The following is a 17,723-nucleotide window of genomic DNA, read 5'->3' as shown; positions in this document are numbered from 1 at the left end:
GTTGGTTTTTTGTTGGGTTTTATTTTGTAAAAAAACCAAGTATGGATGGAAAAAGTAGCACCAGGAAGATCTACTGCTGGCACAGGGGAGTTGCAATGTCCCCACCAGCAATGCCACCAACAACAACCAGTGCCAGGTGCTCCAGAGAGGAGCCAAGGGTGTTACTCCCAACGCCAGGGAAACTTTCCTTTTGGTCCTCACAGCATCCAGGGGACAAACTGAGCCTGCAAAATTGAACTGGCTTAATCACAGAGACCAGATGAAATGGTGCTGAGTATCAAGCAAATAATCTGACCTCCTTCCAAACCAGCACTGGCTGAGATACTATTTTTAAGGACAGCAAATTAAGTCTAATTTGTTCTCATTTTTAAGGAGACTTCCTGAGAGCAGACTTCAACAGGGCAAAGCCCCAACTTCAGCTCACCCCAAAGACGTAGCCAGCATGTATCTGGAGGACAGCAAACACTTCACAGGTCATCCTCCTTCTAGACAAACACAGGTGTTACATCCTTGTCCATGGAAACTAGCCTAAAAAATGGATCACAACCCTTTCCTTCTGATACAACACGACACTTGTGTTCTTGAGCCACCAGATCTGTTCTGTGCTCACAGATCCAACAGGCACAGCAATTCCTTGGGTCCTTCTTATCACCTTGGCTATGCTGGTGAGGGCCCCTTAACTACTTCAGCTCTCCCAACACTTTGTCTCACTCTTCCCTGCCTTTATTCAAAAGCACTGAGAGCCTTCCCAGAGTCGGAAAGACATTTCCTGGAACAGAATACATCCAAGTCTCAATGGAAACCCTTCCTGAGGTTCCTGTTCCTGTGGGTCACCCCACAGCAACACCAGGTTGAGGCTCCTCCAGGCAGCAACACCCAGCAGGAACGCAATCCCCATCTCCTTCCAACTGGACATCTCCAGCATCAAGGAGATTCAAAACAGGCATCCCAACATCCCAAGGAAACCTGCCCTCTGACACTCCTTGTTCCTATGTATATTGGATTATTCACGACTGAACAATGTGTGAACAAGGAGTCCAACCTTTCTCTTGGATTGTCATCAACGTTTGTCAATCTGGCTTTTCTTCTCAAATTTCAAACAAGATTTAACTTTGGCCAGTATGAGAGAGAGAGGGCAAAAGAGAGCAAACTGCTCTCCAACATGACAGCTCTGAAGTCTACACACCAAATGCAACGAGCTTTACCTCAAAGAGCCGTTGCAAGAGGACTCAGGTTTCCCCTGAGACAAAATAAGGCTTGGGAGGAGCACCAGCTCCTGGGCAATGCCAAAGACATCATGTCTCAAGCAGTGGTTACTCCTCAGTAGAGCCAGGACAGACAGACGAGCACTGGCTGCACATGGTGAGTGCAGGTACAGGAGTTTGGAGCGAACACCTGCCCAGGAGGTTCTGAAGTGTTCCAAACCAAAGCAAATGCCAGCTCAAGCCTACCCTTGCCGTGAGGACAGCAGCAACACATGCGAAAGGAGATGTTAACCCGCCTACAAGACACCACAGACTAAAGCCCATTGTTCAATCTTTTTACAGAAACAAGGACACCAGTGAAAAGGTGGGGGCTCCTCTTTACCTTGCACTCTTCATCCAGCAGGTCCAGGATCCCAAGCTTGGCCTCTATCAGGTCTATGCAGGGCTGGTTGTCATAGAAGTCTATGAGAGTCCAAGGGATTCCCTCCTTCATGTACTCTTCTTGTTCCAGCTTAAACACGTGCTGGGAGCAGGAGAAAGCAGAGTCACCGAGTGTGGCCCCATCCAGTAGAGCACAGCCCCTTCCCCTCGTCCCTGCTGGACTTCAGCATTCCATGAGCACATCCTGAAGCCACAGAGGCTCTAGGTGCCCTCACGTACAGCCTGCGCGGGCTCTGCCATTCACACAGCCCAGCTTCTGACAGGGAAAATAAAGTCATTATGCTGGGAAACCACGGCGCAGGGAAAAATAAGGGTTGAAATTACTTTCACTACAAAATGACTGAAGCTGTCACTGCGTCGAGGTGGAAGCCATATACTGATGTGGCAATGACACATATATCTCCTGGCCTGACAAAAATCCTCCCCTGCTTTATTGCTCTGCTGATTAAAGCAGTGACCTGAAGCAGGTTCACGAGCTGGGAGCCCAGCCAGGGCAGAGAGCCCATGTTCCCCATCTGCGAGCAGGGCTTCATAAAGAGCACCCGTCATCCCAGAAGGGATATCAGCAGCAGCATCTGACTGACTCAGGGACACTTCAACTGAAAATTCTTCTTTAAAAAAAAGTATAATAAAAAAAGCATAATAATAAAAAATATCTTTGCATGCCTCACGTATCTCAGACCTCTGCCCAGGCAGATAAATTGTCTCTGGCTATTTCGGAGATAGTCTAAAGCATATTAAAAAATGATTTTTCAAATGCATTTTTTTTCCCCCCTTCAAAGATAGCTTTTTAAAATCTCTTCAAACATGTCATCTTGGAGTTTGAATTTATAAGCTTCAGAAGTGATAGTCAGACATACCAAGTAAGATATGAATAGTGCAAATACAATCCATAATTTACTTTTCACTTTTAGCAGCAGTGATCTATCTGATGCATTAGACTGCAAATGTTCATGTCCATGCATATGATATGGTTTCAAAGGGCCAAACTAATCTGCAGTACTTATATGCTCAAACTTAACAAGTTTTCCCCTGCATCCTGAAATTAATAGTAATTTTTTCCGTACTTAGAACCGAAGCAGAAGACAACTCCTCACTACTTACATTTCCAGTGAAGGTAAATGCTTGTTTCTAATAAAGTAGGAAAAATTCTGGGTTTTGTGAGGCATGTCCAAGTAAAAAGTGGGGAGTGTTTCCAATCCTGTTATTTAATACGAAGTTTTCATCTCACAGGTTTAAGTCATGCTTAACTGGAAGGTTTCCACACCCATAACTTAATTTAATTCACACTGGAAATCAGCATGAGGCCATCCAGGTTTTGTTTTAAGATTGAAACAGCACCGAGAAAAAGGCAAATTACACACTTATTCAGAGCAATATGTAAGCCTTTGCACAAACCACGTGCAAGCCCATTTCCAGGATCAAGTTTATACCTCAACTAGGAAACATTTTCCAACTTGATAGGAATATCTAGAACCACTGCAGTGAAATGTCTGGGAGGGAGGCACCGCAAGGATGCACATGATCTGTCCAGGCTGCAGGTAAATGCCATCTCGGTTTGCAATGCAAGATGTATTCTATTCCCAACCTGTTTAAACTGACTGAGAAGGTTGGGGTTTTTTTCTTTAACTCCAGGGGGAGGGGGCAGGTTGCCTTCTGCTAATGGGCCAGCTGTTAAAACCAGCTGGGGCAGTTTTCTTATCTCTTCAACAGCCCATCCTCCCTCCAGGGGAATATCTTTTGTTAATGGGCCATCGAGGCTCACTGCATAACTGATAAAATTACATCATCCCATTGGGAGATGCTCCACCCAGTAGGAGGAGCCTAGCTGGGTAAAAGCTGAGATTCAGACCAGCAGGACAGCCTGGTTTTCCACTGGATTTTCCCAGAGGATGACCAGACCAATCTCGCCATCACTGGACTCTTCTACAGGCTCATCTCTTCTCCAACAGAACCATAACTGTTACTCCATGAGGAATTCACTAGACTGCTTCCAACACCCTGACCAACAAGGTCGTGTTCTGACTCTGTCAACCTTTCTGAGACTGTTTGTTTGCTCGGTTTTTGTATTACTACATTTGTATTTTTGACATTCCTAGTAAAGAACTGTTATTCCTATTCCCACACTTTTGCCTGAAAGCCCCTAATTGCAAAATCATAATAATTTGGAGGGAGTGGGTTTACACTTTCCATTCTGAGGGAAGCTCCAGCTTTCCCTGGCAGACACCCGTCTTTCAAAACCAAGACAGTTTTAGGACTGAAACAGCACTGAGAAAAAGGCAAATTACACACTTATTCAGAGTGTGAATGCAAGCCTTTGCACAAACCACATGCAAACCCACTTCCAGGATCAAGTTTATACCTCAACTAGGAAACATTTTCTAATTTGATAAGAATATCTAGAACCACTGCAGTGAAATGTCTGGGAGGGAGGCACACCAAAGTTGTACATGATCTGTCCAGGCTGCAGGTAAATGCCGTTAAGCAGAAGCCAGACACACACCAATCCTGCCTTGTTACATCTTCTGCTCAGTTCTATGGAACGTTTCCAAGCTGATCTTACCGAGTTGAACTGCTGCTGAAGCTTTTCGTTGGCATAGTTGATACAGAACTGTTCAAAGCTATTCACTTCAAAAGTTTCAAACCTGCAAAGCAATGAATAAATCAACATTAGGCGCCGCTTTGTCTCAAATTCTTTTTTTTTTCCTCTCTCTTTTTTTTTTTTTTTTTTTTTTTTAAATAAATATTTCCTGCAACGGTGTCATCTCTGTGATGGAGAACACCGGTTACTCAACCGTCCCTTCCACTCCTCCTATCCCAAATCTACTTTTTTTCCTCAAAACACCTATCCCTGCTTGGCACAACTCAAGGGATTCAGCAGGTCCCTCCTGCTACACACGAATGAGACATTTGGCTTGACTGCAGCTTCCTGCCCATCAGCTCTGTCTGAGACAAGAAATGTAAATGTCTCTCCTGGGGAAAAATATCATGAAATATTAAGTCCAAGTACATTCACTGCAAAGGTGATGAGGAAACAGGAGCTGCTGTCTTAAAAGACCCAGCATGCTATTTTTAATGGAATTTAATAGAGCAGAAAAATAAGGTATTAAATTTGTAATTATAGCTTCTGTACTGCATCCCTGTTAGCACAAAAATTAGACACACGTGAGTAAGCAACTTCTGGGAGGGAGAAGTGGAAAAACTGGTGATTTCAGCTTCAACTCCATGTTACTTAGAGGGACCTTTGAGGGACATTGGTGCTGGACTCAGTGATCCACCAGGACTTTCACAGCTCCCCACACCAAAACATTATCCTAGCCTGCCACAGATCAGTTCCAAAACAGGCCCAAAAATAGCTTCTTAGTCACGATTAGAAAGGAAAAAGTATGCAGTTTTGATAAGACAAACCACAGGTAAGCAGCAGGGAGCCAGCAGAGCCCCTGAGGCTGAAGCACACAACATCCAGGGACAGGCACAGGGAGCCAGGCTTGCTTTTAAAACCCAAAGAGGGTATTTTGAGCTACCACTGGGAATTATGTGTTTTATATTTCTATTTTTAAGGCACAGTTGGAAGGGGGAAGGGGAAAAAAAAAAGGCTTTGACACGTGACTGTAAGGATTAAACCAAGGGGAGAAGTGGGAAGGCTTTCTGTGTTCAATGAGTAAGCTGCTGTAATGATAAATATGTGACTAAATAATTTTTCAGGTAATGAGCACCGTAGGAGCTGGCAGAACAGTCTTTAAACACTGAATAAATGCAGCCCTTTCTTTCCAGCCTCTCTTCCTCCAAATAATCAGTACTTCTCCCACTTCCTGAGGACCACCCTGCTGTTACCCAGGGGATGCAGTTATTCCCTGGGTACTTCCAGGTGACAACGCCACCACCACACAAAATGCTGGTGTCCCTGGGGAAATGCAACCCCAAATGGCAAAAGAAAGAGGGGAATGGGAGAAATGAGCTAGTTTTGTGCTTTATCACCCCCACAGTCCTTGAGGAAACCTGGGGCTGCCTTCCCTCTGCCTGCCCGGCACCGCCCCCGCAGCTGGGGCCACCTGTGCCAAGCAGAGGATGCTTAATCCGTTCACTTCCCAGAAACTGGGCTTTACAGACTTCCGTACAACAGAAGCTGGTGCCTGGGACAACAAATGTTTACATCAAACAGGTGGCCTGGCCCTCAGAGATGCGTCCTTGGAGGACCCCCAGGGCGCTGGATCCCGATTTCGTGGCTGAGCCAATCAGTGCCTCTTGCTCTTGCAGCTCAGGGAATGTGACACCCCAGGCCTCTGGAAGTACCAGCTTCTGCAAGCTCAGGATCACAGCAATACGGCAAGAAAAGGCTGAATTAAAGCATAGACGGAGAGGCACCGTAAGCTAGGTGGAAGACAACGAGGGCAGGAATACATGGGGAAAAGAAATCAGAGTAGGAACCTCTCCCCTTCCGAGACACCAGATGTGATTTATCAACCCTCCCAACGAGTTCCAGCCAGGGGCAGAGCTGCTGTACAACTCCAGCTCTGAGGGAGATCTCTCAAAGTTGCTAATTAAGGGACTCCACCAGCACAATTCACTAATTGACAAAGCAGATTAGTCACCAGCCCTATGTGTGTGCTCACCAGGAGGCCCTACCTGCTCAGAGCAACTGCACTGAGGCAACATCCTGATGGGGAAAGCAAAACAGCACCTGTTTGGTCTCTATTCATTTTAGTAATTTGTAGATTTAGTAATTAATCTCTCATTCATTGTAATTTGGTGGAAAAAATAAGCATATTCACCACTCCAGCCCATTGCTGTGGGTCCCTGGAAGGCACATCCAGCCTGGGGACAGCTCTTGTAAGTCGATTTTCCAGGGGAAAATGCTGTATTTTGGTTTTTCTGCTGCTCTGCATTCTGCTGTGTGGCTGGTCTCTCCTAAGTCCTCTGCAGCACCAAGGTTTGTATTAAAGTATTTAAACTTCATGAATAAGTCCAGCACACAGCTGGTTGCCTGGGTGTTCACACTTCACATGGCAAACAAGAGGGGGAACAAGCTGTCCCCACCAATTCCAGGAGTGCCACATGAACCCACTCTCCTGACTGACTTCAGTATTAGTGCTGCAGCAAACAACCCAATTTCAATAAATACAGAAAGGTTTTCAATGCTGCACCCTCTCACCTCAGTGCCAGCAGAGAGTTAAGGATGCAAAGATGAGCATTAGAAATCTGGAAGAAAAACTCGAGAGCTTCTGCATCCTCTGTTTGGATCCCATCCCTAGAAATCCCAGCCATAGGGACAGTCTTCCCCCAGGAACAGAGAAGCTCTGAGGACGTCAAGGATGTGCTGTGAAGCTGGCTGCAGGCTCCCTGCCTTTTCAGCTCAAATCCTCTCCCAAAGGAAAGGAAAAAAACAAGATCCATTGGGGGAAAAAAAAATCCGATAGAAAAATGCATTAAAAACTCAAAAAACACATGAGTTAGGAGAACCAGACCACTAAAACGTTCTGCAGTCAGGCTATCATCACTCATATTCCCTGCATTGTTAATTACTCAGCATTTAGAAAGCAATGCCCATTTAAAAAAGGGATTTATGGTCATTTTAGGACACCAGATTCCCACAAGCATTTCAGCCAAGAACATGGACACCTTTCCCTTCAAACCTCTTCAGTAGGACCTGCAGGTCCTTCTGGCAAAACCCTGCTGGTGCCACCAGGGCTGTGAAAACATCTGCTGGCACACGCACTGGACTGGTGGCTGAAGGAGGTTTTCCTCCACACGAGCAGGTTTTCAAGCCCAGCTTAATCCTTCATGAGCCTTATCCTCAACTCTCCTTCCATTCAGATTCCTGAAGGTCTGATCCTCTGACTCAGGCATCCAGTTCTCTGTATGGACCCACCATCACCCACAGGGCTCCATCTCTAAGCTTCATTTACCGTACTCCAGCCTGCAGAAATTTCCGTTCATAGGGACAGAGATGGGAAACAGCTTCTCTATCTCACACAGTCCTTGACCCACACTGTGCCATATTTAAGATCTTCCCAAGAGAACCCAGAAACTTATAGACCGGAGAGAGTAACCTCATCACCTCAATCTACCCCACTGAAATCCCAAACCAAACAGAACTGCATTGCTACCACCCTTGACAGCAGTGCCCCTGCGAACCCTCTCATATGACAGCAGTTACTGATGGAGATCAGCAGCCTGTGGGGCTGCACTGGTGTTCCAGCAATTTCTGACATCCTTTCTGCTGCTATGCCTGTCCGGGTGCCAAAACCAACACCCCGAACCAGTAGCTGCAGAAACCTCATGGGAGGGTTTACACCCAAGACCCAGTTCCAGCAACTGTGTAGGTGTTACAGCCCTAAAGTCATGCTGCTTTTTTGTTCTGATCCAGAACTGCTTTGGCAGGATTTCATTCTGAGCTTGAGGTTCTCCTAGAGCTGATAGGCCCTCAGAGGACACAGGACTTGGGACCGAGCAAGCACAGCCACTGCCCTGAGTTAGGGACTGGCTCCTGGAGGAGCTGCAACTTGTGCATTCCACCTTCCCCTCTGAAACAGGAGCAGTTCAGCACCTCAATGTGTTAAGGGAGAGCAGGAGGCTACTGCAGTCCCACTGAGAAGCACAGAACCCCAGAACAGTTTTGGGTTGCAAGGGACCTTTTAAGGTCATCCAGTCCCCACATACAGGGACACCTTCCACTGTCCCAGGTGCCATCCAATCTGGCCTTGTGTGAACCTGCTGCATGGATCTGTCTGGGCCAGCTGGGACTTCCCTCCTGCCCTTGCTGCCCAGAGACACAAACAAACAAAAAAAAAAGGTGTTGAAAAAATGGAGGGTAAAGCCCAAACCCACACAAACTCTTTCCTTTTCCACCCCACAACTGCCTGAAACTCTTCGTTTCTCTTCCGTCTTCTGCTTCTTTGCAGCACTTCAGCTCAAATTAACTGAGACAACTCTCACACCTCTCCTCTACCGCCACTCAAGTGCCAGGACGACAAACCTGGCAGGAAGGGGTACCCAGAACGATTTTAAAGCGGCTCATTGCCCCTGAGGGCGCAGGCTGCAAGCCTTGCAAGAGCTTTTTGCACCTTACATCCCCATCACAGGGTCCCAAGCTCCTCGGAAAGCTCTCACTGCACCAGGGCCCTGCAGCAGCAGCTTCACAGTTGAAGTATAAAAGCAGTGCCCTCAAACCCCACAGCAAGATGAGGCAGCCTTTGGTCTCCACAGCAGCACCTTTAGCCCAGCTCATCTTTAAGGTTGTTTTAAAAAGCACAGGAGACAGAAACCCCAGATGGGAAAGGTGTGGGAGGTAAATCCCAGAGCCCACTGCTCACACAGACCCACATGCACCGTTTTGTGCTGAAGGCTGCCCACTTTGAAGGAGGATCAAAACTGCAAACTACACAGTACTTTTTTGTGTTCCTTCCTACCGTTCCCATCATCTGCCACCAGCCAAAGCAGCGTGTGCTCTGCAAGAAGGGGAAGACAAATCAGAAAGGGCTCATTGAGCATTGGAATTCTGGAAAATTAGATTTTAAGATTTTAGTGTATAATAGTGTATGTGAAGCAACATGGAGGATTTGGGGCATTGTTCTTAAGTCCTTCTCCTTAATGGGTTTGGGTGGTTTTCTGTAATTGGGTGAGAAAAGTCCACATTGCAAGCCTTGGGTGGTCATTATTGGGTCAGAAACATAAGTAATAGAGGCGTCACCTTGGTATTGGGTGATTAGCACTTAAATAACCTTGGACAGAGTTAGAGGCACTCCATTTTAGCTTCATTTTCTAACTTGCTAGTTAGAGCTCACGACTCGTGAGGCTGTAACAGAGATAATAAATAATAAGCACCGAGTCCCAACACAAAACTGCGACTCCCGTGTATTAACCCCGACCTTTGCTAGGGAAAGAAGAAGCCGGAACCATCACAGCTGAGGAGGTGCCTACCCGTAGATGTCGAGCACGCCGATGAAGGAGTGCTGCTTCACCGTGGTGTGCAGGGCCTTGTTGATGTGCTGCACGATCCACTTGAAGAGCTGGGCATAGATGTGCTTGGCCAGGGCGTTCCTGGCGTTCACCACCTGGTGCAGGGACATGCTCTTCACGTAGGTCTCGGCCGTGGTGACGAGCTTGCGGTGGCACAGCCAGTGCTGCATCTGGCTGTGCTCCACGCCCAGCAGGCTGCAGAAGTTGCTCAGGTGCTCGTCCTCGCTCTGGGAGGGGGGACCAGAAGCAAAGTCAGCAGGCTGTTGACGCCCCAAACTGGCGTTTGAACGCCCAAGCTCACAGATCCGCTCAAGGAGTGGAGGGTTTTTGTAAGGGGTCTAGGGAAAGCTGTGTCCCTCTGTGGGGGACAGAAAGTAGTGACATCCATCCAGCCATGCTAGTCCTCAAGGCCAGGGCGGGACAGCTCACACGGAGCTCTGGATGGAGGCACCAAGGCTTGGCCTTGCTCTGGTTATCCTTGAGCTATCAGCTTTCACAAGGAGCAGATTCCCACTGGAAAAAGAATCCCCCACCTCACTCCTCCCCAAGCTGCACCTACACTCTCCCCCAGAGCAACCCTCAGACCAACCTCAGGGTATGCCATGGCACCACACCTTCTACAAAATAACTTTACCCGAATAACAAAGCTACAAATCACGCATTACCAGAAGGGCTTAGGCCTTGTGCAATTAATAAAACAAAATGTGAACTTCATTTTCTTTAGTGCAGTGTATTTCCCCCTCTCTGAAATGAGGACAAAGCAGTTCTGAGTCTCTGTCATGGCCAGAGACCAGGCAGTGCCTTTTGGAAAATGAAAAAACAATTTCCCCTTCTTCTGTGTAATAATATGTATCTGTTGGAAGCAAATTGTTTCCAGTTAGGTAGGTGTACTTAGAAATGCTGGATAGGGTTTGGGATCCAGAAAAAAAGTGCATTTTACAAGAATTCTAGGATTTTTGTTTGTTTGTTTTTATAAGAATTCTAGGATTTTGTTTTATTGCTACAATACCTTTTCGACCACAGAATCAAGGTTGTACCAGAACTGATTTAATACCGTGCAACGGCATTTGAAGGTAATTAAACATGAACTTCATTAACAGAACTCAGCACTGTTGAAGCAGGCAGCTTTCATATATCCATTGATGCCAAATATCAAGTAAATTACCCCCAGCATCTCACTCACTGAACACCACATGACCTCAATGGTAACACCAAAGTGTGTGCAGAACCCTTTTAATGCTCTAACTAGGAACAAACATCCCAGCCTAGGATGCAATGATAATTTACAGGACAGTATTTTCCATATAATCACTTTACTTTTTCCCACCTCTGAACAAACAGAAAAAAAAAACCACCTCCAAGGCATCTTTAGTGTTACTTATTTTTGCTAATTAACTCTCAGTGCTCCTTTGGCCACGTTACAAGCAGCAGCTCCGTGGTTTTGCCTGAAGGAAAGTGGTTGTAAAGCATCACACCTTGTGTTTGTGTCACCCTCAGTGTCCCAAGTCCCCAGGAACTCACACTGGGCATTCTGAGGAAGCAGGCGGAGTTAAAGGTGGGTTGGGATGCAAGGGATGTAAGCAATTTTTTGAACAATCTTGCTTGCAGGCTGGCTAGAGAGGAGGAATAATGCATTATCTCCCAAACAAACAAAGCAAGTAGGAACTTCTGACGTGTTTGCAAAAAAAGGCAAAGAAAACCAGGAGGAAAAACGCTTTCTATCAATGGACACTGCTGTGAAGCTGAACACATGAACATGGGCTGACTCCTGAGCACACCCAAGCTCCCCACGTGCCCCCTCCTGACGGTGACCTACCGACACACTGCAGGCTTCCCTGTCTCGCTCCCCTTGGATGTCCAAGTTCCCCAGGTGCAGAATGGCAGCAATTATCCTAAAAATGGTCATCTGATGAGACTCCTTCACTCCTGAGGGAACAATTGATAGCTGATTGTCGGATGGGAAAAAGAAACACGATTTAAAGTTTATTTGAAGGTGTTTGCAGTGTTTGATTTCCTTCCGAGGCAATCTGGTTTTCAGAATCATGAGGCTTCTTCCAATAAATACACCATAAACTCTCAATTTTAACCCAGATGGGTTTAATAACACAAACCCAAGGATGCTGCTCCACAGTGATCCAACAGGATCAGAGTTACAGCGGCTCTGCAGCTTCCACAGAACGAGGCGTTGCCTGTCTGTCATCGCAGTCTGCTGACAACCAAAGCACAGAAATTACAACTTATTGCAAACATCCCACAAGAAGAAGGGAAAATTAAAGCCCTGCACAACGCCTCCACACTGCTGGCACAGCTGGATGCAGCAATTCACCAGCGAGGCAATGGGGAGCTGTCTCACCGTCCCCAGCGTCTCAACAAGAGCTACATGCCATGGGTCTTTGCTGGGTGTGTAAGATGCTATTGCTTTATATATTTTATTTATATATTGCTTTGTCTGTTTTTTCTTTACAGGCATTCCCAGGATTTACAGGCATTCCCAGCAGGAGCTTTGCTCAGAAGCAGCCTGCACACTTGCCGTATCTTGCATTTCTTAAACATCCCAGCTGGGTTTCTGTGTCCCTTTTGTGCTCAGGGCTGGTGTCCTAATTACCCACCCAAGGTCTGAGACATCACCTGCTGGTTTCTGTATTATCCAGAGCTTCCCTTTCCCTCTCTCGGGACTTTTCTGTTATCAGCACAGTGAGAAACGTTTCAAGGTTACTAAAAGGAGCAACGCTCTGCTCTAACTTGGAACTCTTAATTGGAGATAAGCCTGGGGATTTGCAGACAAACTTTAGTTCTTTTTACACACAAAAAGGCAAGACTGGGAACTGTAGCAGCAATTTCACCAGGCCCTGAACAGAAGCAGAGCTGGGAAACACTGAAGGAAAATGAGGAAAAGCAGAGACAGAGGAGCACATGAAGAACAGAAAATCCACATCAGACTGGCCCCAGAGGAAGATGCTCTCACAGGGACCAGCAAGGAGAGAAGGGAGCGGCTTGGGGAACCAGAGAAGGGGATCAAAGAGAGACTACACATGCCAAGGGGATGGGGAGAGAGTTCTCTGGGGGTTACAGTCCCGTGGGCAAGTTTGGAGCAACCAGGAATCACATTTTTTGTGTGGTTAACAGAAGTCACACAAGCTGAACAAGAGGAGGATAAAGACAAGACCCCAAAGAGAAAGAGATGAGGCCCATCTTAAACACAAAGAGGACAAATTTTGGGGAAACAATTGCAGTTCTACAGCTTGCAGTGAGTCCCCACACTCACTGCAGGCACAGCTGGCCAGGGGATTTCACAGGCAGCTGTGAACATGACGAGCTCCTCTCCCAGCCTGTGAAATGCAACCAAGAGGCACCGAGACTGACCAGGATTCACAAACTTGGTTTCAGATAAATACAAATACACTGGGCAAGGTTTCCCTTCCGGGCTGTTTTTCCTTTTGAAGGCCCCTGCTGCAGGCAGGGTGCAGCCCTGCTGCCAGCACGGGGGCTGGACACAGCCACAGCTTCTGCAGCTGCCATGTAGATGTGGACTCTGCACAGCAAGGACGTACTCAGCTCGTTATTTCCAGGAATCGGCAACTCGGTAGAACGCTGATCCAAGAAGTGACATCACCCTGAGCCACAACACAGACTGAGCTGCAGAGTAATAGCTCTTTCCCTGTCGGTAAACAGGGTAAAAAATAGCAAGTCAATACTGCAGCCCTGCTCTGACTTCAGAATGGTTTGAGTTTCTCCTAAATACTGCCTCCTTCTCTATTTCACTGCTGCTTCACAGACAGCTGCTAGAAACACTTCTGTAGCTCTTACTAAGGAACAAAGCAAAGCCAAGTAGGTCAACAGGAAGGTTATAACTCAGGCAAAACACTGAGAACAATTGCAACAACAATCTGCTGGGCAGGCTTCAAGCAGAGCAACCCCTTACCGAGCAGGGTGAAGGCATGCCTGGTTTTCTCAAAGTCATCAGCATCGTCCATGCCGTTGATGGATGTTTCACCTCCCTGAGAAGTGTAGAAAAAGTCTTCAGCACAGGCTAGGAGAGAAGAAAGAGGAGAAATATATCAGCAAGCAGCACACCCCAGAACTTGTACTGGGATGCTCCCTGTCCCCACCCATGAAGAGCACCTGTGTCCTCTGAACCACAGTTTGCTCAGGAATGGATGGAGCAGAATCTTGGGAAGTGGCTGTAGCTTCTTCCTGCAGTGATGAGACCTCTTTTCCATGCACAGCAAATTCAGCCAGGGCAGCACTGTGGTGTATTTGGGATTCTAATAGCAGCTCCAGCACATGGGGGAAGACCATTTCAAATACTCAAGTGAACTACTTGCAGTAATTCCTCATCCTGTTTTACACATCCGTGACTGATTCAGGTATTTTAACACGTTTTCTACACAAAGGCTTAATCCTTGGGAGCAAAGGGAAGGGAGAATGGTTCACGCAGCCAGCATCACACCACTTGAGCACCTGTGCTTCAGCAAAGCGATTCTGGGATGACACCAATAAATCCTGTGGAGACTGAGAAGCATTTCCAATGCAAATGCACCGAGAAGAGATTGCAGGATTTGCGTCCACTTAAGAAAGCTGCACATGTAATCCCCCTCCTTAAAACAAGGCCCCACATGAGGCCCAGAGCAGCAGGATGTGTGCCCAGGGCTGCTGGCAGAGCCAGAGCTTCTCCCCTGCAAGGGCTGGGGGAGCCCAGCCCCTGGAGAGTCTCCTCACTCCGCCCAGAATCCCTTCTCAGCACCAGCCTCAGCCTGTTTTGAACTGAGTAGGAGTCATTTGCCAAAACCCACTCATTAACACACACAAACATATTTCCCAAGCATCATGAATATAGAGAAAAAGCCTACTGTGCTCCTCACCAGCCTAGTGGTAACCTTTAAAATCACTGCAATCTGCACGTTTCCTGACTCAAACTGCCACCAGAAGCTCCCCATCCCCTCCCAGGCCTCCCACAGGCTTCTGCATCAGCTGTGCTTTCAGGCTGTAAAGAAAAGCATTCAATTTTTCTTGGCATACAAAGCTTTGCGACCCAGAGATTGAGGTAACTCCGCTCATTGCCGGAGCACCAGGAACAAGGGGCAGAAAACGCCAGTTGGGGTCAGGCAGACAATGCCCCTCCTGGTCCACAGCAGGAGCTCACCCAGCCCACGGTGGGGCACATCACACCCACAGCCTGATGCTGCTGCATCCTGAGATGCAGCCAGGGCTGGTGGTGGCTGATGGGACCAGGACATCAGCTCTCAATCCTAAACATTCTCACTGGGATCTCTTTCAGCCTCAAGCCACTCCTAGTACAACCTGACTCCAACCTGTACCTTTCGAGATCTCCATAATTATTTGATTCACTGCAAACCAATAAAGCACATTCCCTCCTTGCACCGCTGCCCAGGCAGGCATCATTAAGCTAGACACCACACTCCAAAAGGCACTCGCATTGCACATCACCGCTTAAAGTCAAATATTTACTTTCTAGTTTAAAATTAAGCCTTCAGGATCACTCTGACCGAAGCCAAGACTGGCTTGCTCTGCTGGGCTCACATATGTTCAGAGACTCCTTTTGTTTTCCAGCATCTTGCAACATAAAAGGAAGTAATAACAATTCTCTGTATCTGCAAGACCCAAAGGTGAAGCAATAGCTCCTGGTTTTTTTTAGGCGGAAAAATATATATCCTGCTCCATGAGTAATAAAAAGTGGATTTTCACATCAAGACACCACTTGTTTTGTACAAGCCTTGGGAAGACAAGATTGACAGGCAAGTACAGCTCACACGGGGAAATAAATCTGAGTTCTGACTAGACATCTTCCAGCAGGCCAGTAAATCCAAGGCAAAGCTGGAAATGAAAAACGTCACTCAGAAGAAAGAAGTGAATTGTGCACCTCTGCACCCACAGACCTTTGCCCAGCACCGGCAACCCCAGAGGCCAAGGCAGAGCCGGCCTCACGCCAACAGGAGCAGCTCACACCCCTGTGAGCAGCCCCACATCTGACAGCCACCAGAGCACTTTGGGGAGGTGTTTCTCAGCTATTGCAAGGTGAGAGGGCAGCAAACACCAAGGACACACACCCCTACCTTTGGAAAGCACCGCTTCTTTTCCAGCACCCGATGGGCATCTGCGCACGCTGTGACACCGCAGATGCAAAGTGCCACAGAGAGCAGCGGGAGACTGACAGGCACTGGCACCAAATTTTGGTTAGAAATGACCCAAGAAGGCTTCCTTGCAGCCTTAGTGGCCCTGGCACCCACTCCTCCTGCACTGCCAGCCGTTGCCATCACACGTTCACCCCAAGGTGCTGAAGCTGAGAGCCACAGTCACAACAGCACAAACACGTCCTGGGTGCTGCACCAGCACAGCAAAGACCCTCAGCCCCTACTCCTACCATTCACCACAAAGACAGAGGAGGATTTTTGGAGGGCTGTGATGAGTAAGACTGGTATTTCCCCTGATCCACAAGTTCCCAAGAAGAGAGCAGTGGTTTCACAGCTGGAGCTCTCACACGTCAACTCATCTCCCAGATGGAGCTGAAATAATTTGTGTCTGAATTTTAAGATGCCAGCAGACATCATCGTTACCCAGGGCGTGTTTCTAAAAATGAAGCACGTTAACCATGGAAGAAGCTCTTGAAAATGGTTGAAGTGATGTGCTCTGTGTGGGCAATGGGCCTACAGTGACCCAAAAGGTCGTTAAGACAAGTTCAGAATTACCTAGAAACTGAAAGCCCCTCTCTTCATCCGCCATTCCACTGCAGTGTGGATGGCAACTTCTGCAAGACCCTGGGGTGGGACCAGAACATGCCTTGCTCACTACTGAAAATAGGTAAAAAGCCTGGTTTAAACCTGTTTTTTCTCTCAAAGCAGCAGCAAATATTCAAGATAAAAGAATAACTAAAATTCATCCCTGCACCACCTGCTGCGAGTGCAAACCCTCTGAATCAGGTGCTCTACAGAAGTTTTGCTGTAAATCCTGGGGAAAAAACCCAACCCATTCCAGGAGTTAGCCATTAAAAAATCCCATAATGAATTCAAAGGACACAACCACTCCTGCCAAGACCCTGGCCTGATCAGCCCACACTCACCTTTGATTTAAAATACACTCCTTATGCAAGGTTGGTACAAAATCAACACGTGATCTCCCTGCATCAGCTGGCATATACCACAGCAATGTAGTTTCACTGCAGCTCTGCTGCCGATTTTTGCAAAATCACAGCCACAAAATGGTTTGGGCTGGAAGGGACCTTAAGGGGACACCTTCCACTGTCCCAGGTTGCTCCAAGCCCCATCCAACCTAACCCCAGACACTGCCAGGGATCCAGCGGCAGCCACAGCTTCTCTGGGCAATCTGCCCACGCTCACCCGAATTGCCACGTCCCTGGTGATGAGCTGAGCACAGCTGTGCTCCACCCAGCAGCAGAAGCCCTTCAATCTCCTCTCCCTCCCCTGCTCCCACTGCCCGGGCACACAGGGCCCCACCATGACCTGCATTTCTGACTCCAGCAGGTTCTCCTGCTGCCCTGGGAGCCAGGCTGCAGCCAGCAGCGCACAGGCATGTGCCAGCACTTACTGAGTCCAAGGTCTTTGAATTCTGGGAGGCTTGAGGAGGCACAGAGCTGATAGAAGATGTGGTAGTTGCGCTCATCCTCTGCCTGTGGGGAAAGGTCGAGTTACCAGAGGCACAGAGAGTGTCCCCACCCTCACACTGGTGCCTCCTGAGCCCAGGGCCACCCTGTCCCACCCCCTGCTTCCCACCACCGAGACGCCATCAGGGACACCAACAGAAGGATGTTTTCCCTGTCACCTGGGAGAAAGGAGGTGCCCAGCCTGACCAACACATGTCGCCCATCTGGCAAAAGAGAAGTAAATAATTCTGTGTTACCTTCCACATCTTATCCCTCTCTGGGATAGCCAAGATAAATGAAGCAGCAAGCACTGAGTGGCAAACCCACAGCAACATAAAAAAAGGTGGTTTGCTCTGCGTGGCTTCTCAAAGTTGTCAGTTTTTTAGGATTTTTGTAGCTGGGGCACTCTTTTCTTTGTGTAAGGACAAAATTTTTGCAGCAGCTCCTGATCTACATCCCAAGCAGAAACCAAGAAAGCCTCCCCTAAGCCTGCAGCAGGA

At 47.7% G+C, this 17,723-nt stretch overlaps 1 protein-coding gene across 3 annotated transcripts in view; it reads right to left on the bottom strand.

Moving 5' to 3' along the window:
* MYO5B (myosin VB) overlaps positions 1-17,723 on the bottom strand; it is a 153,149-nt gene that overhangs the window by 80,210 nt on the left and 55,216 nt on the right. For all 3 annotated transcript variants that reach the window (XM_040090695.2, XM_040090694.2, XM_040090696.2), the window contains exons 7-12: positions 17,169-17,250; positions 13,528-13,635; positions 11,422-11,531; positions 9,567-9,832; positions 4,210-4,291; positions 1,588-1,728 (exon numbers count right to left, since the gene is read on the bottom strand). In XM_040090695.2, the coding sequence (XP_039946629.1) occupies positions 1,588-1,728; positions 4,210-4,291; positions 9,567-9,832; positions 11,422-11,531; positions 13,528-13,635; positions 17,169-17,250 (789 nt within the window). The remainder of the gene's footprint in view (positions 1-1,587; positions 1,729-4,209; positions 4,292-9,566; positions 9,833-11,421; positions 11,532-13,527; positions 13,636-17,168; positions 17,251-17,723) is intronic.

This window comes from Hirundo rustica, chromosome Z, assembly GCF_015227805.2.
Source record: "Hirundo rustica isolate bHirRus1 chromosome Z, bHirRus1.pri.v3, whole genome shotgun sequence".
Taxonomy (NCBI): Eukaryota; Metazoa; Chordata; class Aves; order Passeriformes; family Hirundinidae; genus Hirundo; species Hirundo rustica.
The sequence above is the reverse complement of the archived record's forward strand: the minus strand, read 5'-3'. Positions and strand labels throughout refer to the sequence as shown.